General features: G+C 32.4%; 1 protein-coding gene across 2 annotated transcripts in view; it reads left to right on the top strand.

The window, feature by feature from the left end:
- The first annotated feature begins 1,951 nt into the window (after nucleotides 1–1,951).
- fam184aa (family with sequence similarity 184 member Aa) overlaps nucleotides 1,952–12,907 on the top strand; it is a 41,300-nt gene continuing 30,344 nt past the window's right edge. Inside the window, exons 1-4 of one of the 2 annotated variants that reach the window (XM_051132568.1) lie at nucleotides 1,952–2,735; nucleotides 7,614–8,468; nucleotides 10,875–11,010; nucleotides 11,681–11,862. In XM_051132568.1, the coding sequence (XP_050988525.1) occupies nucleotides 2,538–2,735; nucleotides 7,614–8,468; nucleotides 10,875–11,010; nucleotides 11,681–11,862 (1,371 nt within the window). In that variant the 5' untranslated portion in view covers nucleotides 1,952–2,537. The remainder of the gene's footprint in view (nucleotides 2,736–7,613; nucleotides 8,469–10,874; nucleotides 11,011–11,680; nucleotides 11,863–12,907) is intronic. The other variant, XM_051132569.1, reaches the window with a different exon arrangement.

Below are 12,907 nucleotides of genomic sequence, written 5' to 3'. Positions count from 1 at the left end.
CTTATTCATGTTCCAACGTGCTTTTCTGCAGTAAAATTGTGTGAAAATGACAGACCAAGTAAGAGGAAGTAGAATGGTTGAAAGCTATCATCGTCAATAAGGAAGACTATATCAAGATTATATCATATTTCTTCTGATGATAATATATGTGGTTTCCTGTTACTTGGTTCTGTGAGTTTTCACCGGGGAGATGAGAGACACATTAATGTGCGCTTTGCGATTTTGGAGGGCATCTTGTAAGGACAACCAAGTTCAAAATCTAAATCTCTAGGATCCTTTATATGTGTGCATTAGCAGTTGACTTTGGTGTGTTGCTGAAAGCACAGTGTTGACCCACACCACACCTTTTAGGTAAATCTATTGCAATATCTTGCAGTCATTTCCTGGATTTCACACAGCTAATAAGAGCCCAGGAGCTGAAAAAAGTACTTTTTTTGCTTATTGAAACTGGTTTGTTGTAAACATTAGTAAAAATATATCACTTAAACACCAGTAGGTGGCAGTAATTACTTAACAAAAGCATTTATAGTCTCAGGAAGGACTTATGTGACTGGAGGTTTCATTAATAAATCAAATCTATGTCTGCTGATCATTCTGCGAATTTATGCATGTGTGTGTGTGTGTGTGTGTGTGTGTGTGTGTGTGTGTAAAATAATAAATTAATAATTGCTATAATAATTTGTATAATTTATGTAGACATACGTACATATATAATGATATAAAATAATATATTTTAAGACCATAATACAAAGAATACTCCATATAGATAATTTATATATATATATATATATATATATATATATATATATATATATATATATAATGAAGATAAATAATGTGCAGATAAGAGTCAAAACAACTGCAAGGACAAAAACAAGGTATTTTAATCAAATAAAATGTATTAAAACTAATAAAGAGAATTTAGTATTTTATATACACAATAATATATATTTTAAGTATACACAACTAAAACTACAATTCTATTATTTAGATAAAATTATACAAAATGTTAATAAGGGAATCTACTATATTTACAAATATAATAATTTATAATAATTTATGTACACATACAAACATGCATACATACATATATAATGAGTCTTTATTTATTTATTTATTTTATTTATTTTAGATATTTTTTTAATTATTTATAAAAAAAAAAGTATTTTAAGAACATAATGCAAAGAATATACTCCATATAAACGAATCAGATAAAATTAGCTAAACTATTAGATACATAAATTATATAATTGATTTTACACACACACACACACACACACACACACACACACCAATTGCATAAATAAAAACAAATCAAAGTATTTTAATCAAATAAAATGTATTAAATCCATAATAAAGAGAATATACTTCATGTACACAATAACATTTTATCTATACACAACTAAAACTAAAATTATATTAATCAGAAAAATTATATAAAATGTTAATAAAAGAATCTACTTTATATGCACTATACCAGTATAATAATTTATATAATATCTGTACACATACACACATGTATGAGTCTTTATAATTTAATTATTTTATTTTATATATAATTTTATATTTTAATTATGTAAAATAAGACCATAATACAAAGAATATACTCCATATACACTAATCAGATAAATTATATGTAATAAAAATATAATAAATAGCGCAGATAAGTCAAAACAATTGTATAAATAAAAACAGAAAATGTAAAATGTATTGAAACCATAAGAGAATATAGTACTTCATATACACAATATGTAATATTTCATTTTTTTTGTTTAATATACACAATAATATGTAATATTTTATATGTTTATTTTTATGTTTTACACAACTAAAACTAATATTAATCAGATACAATTATATAAAGTGTTAATAAAAGAATCGACTCTATATACACTATACAGAATATTATTAATATTATATAAAATACATTGTTTAATATCACTGCTGTATACACACGACTAACAATACACCAGAATATTATAAGAATATTATATTAATATAAAACACATTGTATTATATCATTGCCTGTATAGACACAACTAACAACGCATTGCTTCTGAAATAAGCAAATTACACTTGTTGGCGTGTCTTAGTTCGTGTTATGTTTTGTTTTGTCGATAATTCATAGGCCCGTTTGTATTTCCATCACGTATCTGCAGCAGAAAAGCAGTGTGTGAGGTAACCGTGCTGCTCTGACGTCATTTACAACTCTCTCTCTTCGCGCCGCATTTGCCACTGAATGTGATGATGTTCGAATGTTACATTGTAGCGCTCAGTTCATTGTTGTTCGTCTCCCGCCATTGACGACTGAGTGATGTAGACCAATAACAAGCACATCTGTCACGTAGCGCTAATGTCAGACGCTGAGAATATCGACTGTGTGGCGAGTCAGGTGAACAGTCGCTGATCCACACGTAGCCTATAGAGAAACAGCATGATGGGGTTACACGAATTCATATGGATGACAGGTATACTGATGGCGCAGGATCATCCTTAACCTACTTGCGAGGGATTTGGGATCGTGTCAGTACGTGAAGATGGCGACGGGGACGGGTTGGCAGCCGCCGTACAGCGCTGCTCCGGGCATCAATCCTCCCGCTGCTGCTGCTGCTTCTGGATCAGGCACCAGTCCATCCTCCACGTCCAGCCATTTACTCTACGAATCTGCGCTGACCATGGAATACACTCAAGATCTGCACCTGAAGATGAGTAAAAAAATAGCACAACTCACTAAGGTTGGTATATTCACATTGCTTGTGTTTTGGTAGCAGTATCTCAACTTTAATGTGAATGTACTGTAAGATTCTGCGTGATGTTTAATCCTTATCCCCCATAGAGATGATGCCCTACATATTGCAATTTTTGCACCGCAGTGTTTTTTTTTTCTGCAAAAATCTGTTTATAATCCCAGACGAGGTTTGCAAGCTGCATTTAATCTATGATTAATTCCTGTAAAAACAATTCAGCAAGGCTTCTTACATAATGAGTCTTTAATGCAGAAATAAACATTCTAGTTTATGTAGTTTATTAAGTGCATATTAGTTTTTACCTTCGATTGTGTAATTTATGCCCAGCGTGAGAGCAATCTTTGCTTTAGATTCAAGACCTTGCGTGTTTTGTTTTTATGTTTACGGTCCCAGACCTAGATGTGTGAAAACAATACTTAACCTTTTAATTTCCCTTTCAGATGCTTTTAATATGTTCTTTCGATGTAAACAAAATCCAACAGGCTGATATTTTTTAAGATGTTACTAAAAAGTAGGCATGCATTTCTGTATGGCGTCTGTTTGAACACAACAAAAACACACTGTAAAAAAATAAATAAACTATATATATGAAATGTAAATGAAATTAACTATACTGTGTACACCAAGGTTATTATACTATAGTATTTTAGTAAACAATAAAAAAAGTACAAATTAAATTTTAAAATATGAAAAACCTAAACTATATTGATATATTTAAAAAATAAAAATAAATTGCCAAAAACTTTAACTAATATAAAAATAAAAATGTATTCAAAATATTAATAAAAATGATAGTATCTCAGTTATTCTAACACTGGTGTGCACTAATCAGAGAATATGAAAATTGCATTTATTTATTAAACACCAAATTGGAATAATGTAAAGTATTTTGGAGCATGAATTATGGAGTTAAAATTGTATTTGTATGTTCTTATTAGATTATCTTAAGTCATGAAGTATAAACATGATAATTAAATGTTAGTTATGTTTTCTAGCTAAGGTATACATGTACCCCTTGAGTGTGTGTGTGTATATATATGTATATATATATATATATTATACGATAGTATTTTAGCAAATGATAAAAAAGTCACAAAATACATTTTAAAATATAAAAAACTTAAACTTTATATTTAAAGAATAATAAAATTTCAAAAACGCACCAAAAATACTAAAACTTTAACTACAATTAAAATGAGAACAGAAAATATAAAAGTAAATAATGATAAAAAATAATTTATTCAAAGTATTAATAAAAATTATAGTATCTCAACAATACTACACTAACACTTGTGTGCACTAGTGAAACTGCATTAATTTATTAAATGCCAAATAGGAATAATGTACAGTATTTTGGAGCATAAATTATAAAGTTGAAATTGTGTTTATATAAAGAGTTTGCAAAAACAGATCAATTTTCTAAAATCATGTTTTTTTCATTGTGCATTCCAGTTAATCTCAGTCAAACTGCAGTTGGGTTATTTTGATTAAGTAACAATAACTAAAAAATACAGCTAACTAACACAATAAAACAATAAGAACATGATAACATAATAAAAACCTGATTTTTTTTTTAATTAAAAAAAAAAAAAACAGAGTTATCTGTTTTTGCAAATTCTCTTCATATGTTCTTATATTATCTTAAGTCATGAAGTATAAACATGATAATTAAATGTTAGGTATGGAGTTAGGAGCTATAAAAGTACCCCTGAGGTTTCTCAGACTTTAGCCAAACAATTTATTTAAATTCACATTTACTCCATTTCTTCAGTATGGTAAGAAAACTAGGAGCTTTGTTCGGAAAAATCCAGTTTTATGGTTTTGAGACTGACATGGACTGTATTAATACACTAATTAGACTAGGTAGAGCTACTTTGCATAACTACAGTTGTGCAGAATACGGCGTCCTTACAGTATGTTAATAAAACGGATGCGACAGAAAGGAATCAATTAAAGATGAAAAGAGGAGCAGCAGCGCGAGAGCAGCAAGTGAAGGCGGCTTGCTTTGATGTGCAACTCTTAAGCACAATGAAAGAGAGTCATGATTATGAAATGCTTGGCTGGAAAAACTGTTGGCTCCAAAAGGATTTTTAATACTGACTCTTGTTTATTAAATTAAGAGTTTGGTCCATATCAAGAGTTTTATAAAAATACAAGGCATTTATTTTGAGTGCTTTAAATATATATTGTGTATGCAGGAAAATACCTAAAACAATTAAATACTTGTACAGGGATGTGCAAAATGCATATAGTGTATTGAAACAGCATGAATATGAATATGTGACCCTGGACCACAAAACCAGTCTTAAGTCGCAATATTCATTGTTTGGGTCAAAATTATAGATTTTTCTTTTATGCCGAAAATCATTAGGAAAATTAAGTAAAGATCATGTCTTGTGAAGATATTTTGTAAAATTCCGACTGTAAATATATCAAAACTTAATTTTTGATTAGTAATATGCATTGCTAAGAACGTTTGGACAACTTTAAAGGCATTTTTCTCAATATTTTGATTTTTTTGCACCCTCAGATTCCAGATTTTCAAATAGTTGTATCTTTGCCAAATATTGTCCTATCCTAACAAACCATACATCAATGGAAAGCTTATTTATTCAGCTTTTATATTATATTATTTATTTAGCTATTATACATCTCAGTTTAAAAAATGACCCTTATGGTTTTGTGGTCCAGGGTCACATATATGTTTTCATAATGTACATCTTTGTAGCCTAATAATGTTAATCGCCAGTGGAAAGAAATTGTTTTGGCTGCCAGTGCCCTGTGGTGGCTGCCAGAGGTCAAAGGAGGCTGTGTCCTTCATCTGTTGGATCCGTAATGATTTTTCCTCCCTTTATGTCAGTTTAGAGTTGTCCTTTTGCAGTTATTCTCTGTGTGTTGCAATTTTCTTATGTCTGATTTGGTGGCTGAACCAAACCAGACAGTTATAGAGGTTTGCAAGATAGACACATGTGGCTTGGAGGAATATTTCTTGGCTTTGAGCAAGACACTATTGGCAAAACGCTTGTTTTTGTCATGCATTGGCCAGTTTTGCTTCCATAACCGAACTTCTTTAGGGCTATTGGAAAGAAAACATCGAAAATACACATTTAAGTGTTTATTTAATCTGTTTGTGTCTGTAGATTTCAAATGCAAACCATATTTTAATGATATAAAATGCAGTTAGAAATCTCCACTTCAGCAGACTTTACATACATCAGGTTTTCCAATTTTATTTCTACAGACGGTATTTACAGAGGGTTTTTGTTCTTATATCATTCACCTAATATGTATTTTTTACCTTTATGCCTAAAATGTATTTTTATGATTGTTCACTATATTTTCTGATTTACAGTTTTTACTGAGAGGGTTGTTCATATATCATTCACCTGATATGCACTACCAGTCAAAAGTTTTTTAATTTTTCTTAAAGAAGTATGTTCTGCTCACCAAGCCTGCATTTATTTGATCCAAAGCACAGCAAAAACAGTACAATTTTGAAAAATTTTGCTATTTAAAATAACTGCTTTCTATTTGAATATATTTTAAAATATAATTTATTCCTGTGATTTCAAAGCTGAAAGTTTAGCATCATTACTCCAGTCACATGATCCTTCAGAAATCATTCTAATATTCTGAAGTTTCTTTGATGTATAGAAAGCTCATAAGAACAGCATTTATCTGAAATAGAAATCTTTTGTAACAATATCAATGTCTTTATCATCACTTTTGATCAATATAAAGCATCCTTGCTAAATAAAAGTATTAATTTCTATAATTTCTTTCTCAAAAATACATACTGACTCCAAGCTTTTAAATGGTAAAGTGTATAATGTTACAAAACCTTTTTATTTTAGACAAGTGCTATCTTTACATCTTATATTCATCAAAGAATCCTGAAAAAACTAAATATTGATAATAATAAAAAAAAATTCTTAATCAGCATATTAAAATGATTTTTGAAGGATCATGTGACACTGAAGACTGGAGTAATGATGCTGAACATTTAGGAATAAACTGCATTTTGAAATATTTTCAATTAGTAAGCAGTTATTTAAAATAGTAAAATATTTTGCAGTATTACTGCTTTTGCTGTATTTTGAATCAAATAAATGCAGGCTTGGTGAGCAGAAGAGAATTCTTTAAAAAAACATAAAAAATCTTATCTTTCTGATTAATAGAGAGATAAAAAGAGACCCCCTCTGTATTTAACACTAATGGCAACAAAATAAAACAAGAATTTTGAACCTGGCTTTATCCAGTGTTTAGATTTCTGTTCTGGAAGTGTATGCAAATCAGTGCATATTGAATTAGACAATGCATCATTTGCATATTTAAACATTACATTTACAAAAAACTTGTAATACAAAACAATTGTTAATTTTTTGTGATTAATCAACTGGGACAAGTTTCAATTACTCACCCTCATGTACTTCAAGACCTGAATGTCTGCTCTGGAACACAATAGAAGAAATTTTAATGAATGCTTCAACTGTTTTATATACAATGGAGGTCAGTGGGGTCACCTTTAATTGTATGGACAAATAAAACACTGAGAACGTCTTCAGAATATCTTCTTTTGTATTCCACAGAAAAAATAAAGGTCTGGCCTTCATGCTGCACTTTGCCGCTCTGTGATTAAATCTTAATTTAATGAACTTTAAAGTTTAAAAATGACTTACACTAACATCAAAAATCTTAGTGCATCTGCTGTTTTCAATAAATATGCGGACCGATCACATAATCACAGATTTTAAGGGTGCTGACAGCTGAGTTATTCACCTATTTTTAGAGATGAAAGACAGACAGGCTGTCTAGAAATGATGCGACATTTCCAATTTTTTGTTTCTGATCACCCGTTTCTCACAGGTCATTTACGCCCTTAACACGAAAAACGACGAGCATGAAGATGCCATCCAATCTCTGAAGGAGGCTCATGATGAGGAGGTTCAGCACATTCTGACAGAGGCTCGGGAGAAGATCCTTCACTACAAGAGCAAGATCGGAGACGAGGCCGACTTGAAACGGCGCCTGCAGTCCCTGGAGGAATCCGTGGAGCTGCACGAACACATGAAGCGCCAAGCGCTTGCCGACTTCGAGATGTACCGGCAGCGCGTGGAGGACACGCAGCTGTGCACGGAGGCCCAGCACACACAACGTGTAGTTTCCATGTCTCGTGAAGTGGAGGAGATGCGACACGAGTTCGAAGAGAAGTTGCGCTCCTTTAGTCAGGTGCAAGCCCAGTTTGAGCAGGAGAAACGGCGGGCGTTGGAGGAGCTCAAGTCAGTACATCGACAGGAGGTGCAGGAGCTACTGGAAAGCCAGCAGAACCAGAGTGCAAACTCCAGCCTGGAACAGGAGAAACTGGCCGAGCTGCACCGTACGGAGCTGGAGTCGCTCATGGAGCGTGTAGAGGAGTTGACGCAGGACAAAGTCAGGCTGGTGGAGGAATACGAGGCCAAGCTGAGCAAGGCTCAAGGCTTCTATGAACGTGAGCTGGAGGCCATGAGGCGAACGCAGCAGCTCACCACAGAGAACTTGCTGGCCTGGAAGAGAACGGAGGTGGAATTGAGAAAGGAGTTTCAGGTGCAGGAGTCGGCGCTTCAGAGGACCCTTTGTAAACTCCGTGCTGAACTCCACAGAGCTCAGGATGAGGCGCGGGAAAGCAGGGACAAGACCAACAGACTGCAGGCGTCTCTTAACAATGCAGAAGTCACAATTAAGGTAATGATTTTAACTTTTTCATTACTTGAAGATTCAATGAAGGATGTTCAATGCTCTAGGTGCTTTATTGGGTTGATTATTTAAACTGTAATAACTTTTTTATTCCTGTTATATTACAGTCATATTGAAAATGTCTTAGAAGTGTCTAAATCATATAATTTTATTACTTTTAATATACCTTTTATTGTCGATTTTATTGTTTTACCCTTTTCACAGAAACAGACTTTTAATCTTAATATGGAAATCTATCATAAATATTACAGATTTTTAAAAACTATAATCTAATCAATAAGTGAAGTAAACAATTACCATTCAAACATTTGGGGTTGGTAAAATTATTTAATGTTCTTGAAAGAAGTCATTATGCTTACCAAGGCTTCATTTATTTGATTAAAAAAACAATAAAACATTAATATTGAGAAAAATGCAATTTATTCACGTAATGGAAAAGCTGAATTTTTTTTTTTATTAGTATTTATCAAAAGTGCACTTGTCTACAAAAAGAAAAATATTAAATATCAAAGTATGAAAATGATGATGCGTAAAGAAAACAAAGATATTGTGCATTTCCAAACTATAATTTCACTAAATTTGAATTTTTTTTCTGCAAATTCCGTTATATTTGCGAATTGCATTTTTCTATTTTTTTTTTATTTTTTTTTTTCAAAAATACTGTATTTACTTTTTTGCATAAAATAATTCCTCTGGTTAATATTTCTCAAAAATATAGTTTTAATAATAATTTAATTAGTAGTAGTAGTACTATCATTACATTAAGTATATTTCTGTAACAGTTTCTTCAAGTTAAACCAACCTTTTATTTTGATGGGTTGCTGTGAAGACCTTTGTGATGATGGTTTTTCACTATTATTTTTTTTTCCCCAAATTCCGTTATATTTCCGAATTCCGTTTTTCTATTTGAACATTTCATTTTTCCCATTTTAATTTTTCTAGACTCTGTTTTAATAATTAAATTAAAAAAATTTAATCAAAAAGTATGTCTAATTAACTGAAATGGGTTCATTAAATTTTATTATATGTATATACAGTACTGTGCAAAAGTTTTAGGCGACTAGTATTTTCACCAGCTAAAAAATGGTTTAAAGTAAGTTATTTCTATCTTTTGCTGTAGTGTGTCAGTAAAAAATATCTCTTTACATTTCCAAATGTTCTGCTTGCCATTAATTGTAATAATCTAGTGAGATTTTTGTTTGCACAAGGAGTCTGACAACAGCCAGTGCTCCACACAGAGATCTGATCTCATCATCATCCAGTCTTCCTGGAATGACATGAAGAAACAGAAAAAATGAGACAGACTAAATCCAGAAGAACTGTGGCAACATCTCCAAGATGTTTCAAGTAACCTACCTGCAAAGCTACCTGAAAAACTATGCACAAGTGCACATAGGGCAAAAGCTGTTTTAAACGCAAAGGATGGTCACATCAAATACTGATTTATTTTAGTTAATAGAAGCTCATTGATAAAGAAAATCTATTTATGACGTTGTTTTTGACAGCATCCTCATTTTATGTGCCTAACTGCCTAAAAATGTTAACAGTACTGTAGCTTTGTAGGTGTAGGTCTCTTAAAGCATCTTGGAGATGTTGCCACAGTTCTTCTGGATTTAGTCTGTCTCCCTTTTTTCTGTTTTTTAAGACAGACTGGATTGAATGATGGAGAGATCAGATCTCTGTTTGCACAAGGATTCTGACAACAGCCTGTGCTCCGCACAAGAAAAAATACCGTATTTACGTTTTTTTAACATGAAAAAAAAAATCCTCTGGTTAATATCTCTCAAAAATATAGTTTTAATAAAAATTTAATTAGTAGTAGTAGTACTATCATTACATTAAGTAATATATTTCTGTAAACAGTTTCTTCAAGTTAAACCAAACTTTCATTTTGATGGGTTGCTGTGAAGACCTTTGTGATGATGGTTTTTCTTAAAAAGAAAGCTAAAATGGTCATGAATTGACTCTCTGAGCCATTCTAGAGATTACATACATGTGTTAATGTACTCTTATATTAAGACGACAGAGACTGAAAACACTGTAAGCGGCACGTAAGATTCAGTATGTGTGTAGCAAATGATTAATTCACACAGAAACACACAGAACAGGTAGGATTCATATTTAAATAGACTTTTGCGGCTTAATATTCATAGTCATAAGTCCATGCCGCATTTATTTGTCCCAGTTTTGCAAAGTTCCATGACATTCAGCTGGATTTCTTGATTCTGTCTGCGTTTTCCGCTTCACTAGGCAAAATGTCCTCAAAATGCACTGGGTACTCACAATTTACTGTATATAATGAAATGAAATAAACATCACTGAGATGAGTTTGTGAGTAAAATGCTTTCTAAAAGTAATAATGCATCTCAAAAAAGCAATTTTTCCCATTTGCAGGAGTTGCACAAGCAGCTGGAAGAGGCCATACAGGATGGAGAGATTTGGGTGATGCAGCTGAAAGATACAGAATATGAGCTGGAGGGAAGCAGAGATCGAGTTCAGCAGCAGGCCAATGAAATCCTTCACAAAGCCAGTGAGAATAATGTCATGAACAAATTACATTTTTCTTCAGCATATGACACTGAATCACTCAAGCTGCAATGTGAGAGGTTTTTTTTTTTTTAGAGAGGTTACGGTTTCGTTATAGCTTGGCAGAAATGGATTTAACTCTGTTTTGCCTGAATTTCCACTTGAATTCTACATAGTTTTTGTGTTTGTGATTTGACTCCTTCGTGTTCACAAATAATATACCATATTTGTGACCCTGGACCACAAAACCAGACATATGTAGCACGGGTATATTTGTAGCAATAGCCAATGATACAATGTATGGGTCAGAAATGATAGATTTTAGGATATTAAGTAAAGATCATATTCTGTGAATTTCCTACCATGAATATATAAAAACTTTTTGATTAGTAATATGCATTGCTACTTCATTTGGACAACTTTAAAGGCAATTTTCTCAATATATATATATATTTTTTGCACCCTCAGATTCCAGATTATCAACTAGTTGTATCTCCGCCAAATCCTATACTAACAAACCAATCAATGGAAACCTTATTTATTCAGCTTTCAGATGATGTAGAAATCTAAAATTTAAAAAATTGACCCTTATGACTGATTTTGTGGTCTAGGGTCAATTGTTTTTTTTGAGGAAGCCTTAATCTAACAAAACACTCATTGGATTTAATTAACAGGTCAGATAGGCTCTCTTCAAGCGACCCAAATGAGCCACGAGGCCACGATTAGGGACCTGGGCTCTGAGCAGAACCGTCTGAAGGAGAAGATCCTACAGCTGGAAGAGGAGAGAGAAAGACTTCAGAAACAGATTCAAACACTGGACGAACAACAGCATCAGAAGATCCTCAACCTGGAGAAGGTAAATAATTTTTCACCTTTTCTTTTTTTTCTTTAATAGGCAGACAGGAAGCAGACCTGTTTGGAAGCAATTACTGATTTTGCAAGTGTTGGAGAAAGTGTTGCAGGAAGTGTTTCTACTGTTTGTAGTTAGTAAGTAATGCGTATTAAATGAATGCTGTTCTTTTAAAATTTTCTACTCATTAGAGAATCCCGAAAAAATATAATTTCCACAAAAATATGATGTTTTCAACATTGGTAATAATAAGAAATGTCTCTTTAGCACCAAATCAGCGTATTAGAATGATTTCTGAAGGTTCATGTGACACCGAATGTGGCATTTTTTGTGTATTTGAACCCTTTCTAACAATGACTGTATGATTTTGAGATCCATCTTTTCACACTGAGGACAACTGAGGGACTCGTATGCAACTTTTACAGAAGGTTCAAATGCTCACTGATGCTCCAGAAGGAAAAACTATGCATTAAAAGCCAGAAGTGTAAACTTTTGAACAGAATGAAGATGTGTACATTTTTTTTCATTTAGTGCTGCCCTTCAGAAGTTACAGAAGATACTTACATGTTTCCCAGAAGACAAAATAAGTTAAATTTACCATGATCTTCAAATTCAAAAAGTTTCACCCACATTAAGGATCTTAATGTGTCGTGTTTCCTTTTGAAGCATCAGCGTGTGTTTGAACCTTTTGTAATAGTTGCATATGAGTCCCTCAGTTGTCCTCAGTGTGAAAAGATGGATCTCAAAATCATAGTCATTGTTGGAAAGGGTTCAAATACACAGAAATGCTGAAAAATGAAAGAATTTGTGGGACCTGAAGGATTTTTCTGAAGAATAGCGGGCAGTTTAACTGTTCAGGACAAACAAAGGACTCATGATCACTAAACAAAGTGGTGGATCATTCAGGTAACAACACAGTATTAAGAATCAAGTATATGTAAACTTTTACAGTTGTAAATGTAAATGTCTTTTATGTCTTGTTTTGGTAAAATAATTAACATTTTGCAGATTCTGCAAGGTGTATGTAAACTTTCGACCTTAACTGTATGCG

The sequence above is a fragment of the Labeo rohita genome, chromosome 17 (assembly GCF_022985175.1).
Source record: "Labeo rohita strain BAU-BD-2019 chromosome 17, IGBB_LRoh.1.0, whole genome shotgun sequence".
Classification (NCBI taxonomy): domain Eukaryota; kingdom Metazoa; phylum Chordata; class Actinopteri; order Cypriniformes; family Cyprinidae; genus Labeo; species Labeo rohita.
This window is presented reverse-complemented; position numbering and strand designations above follow the sequence as displayed.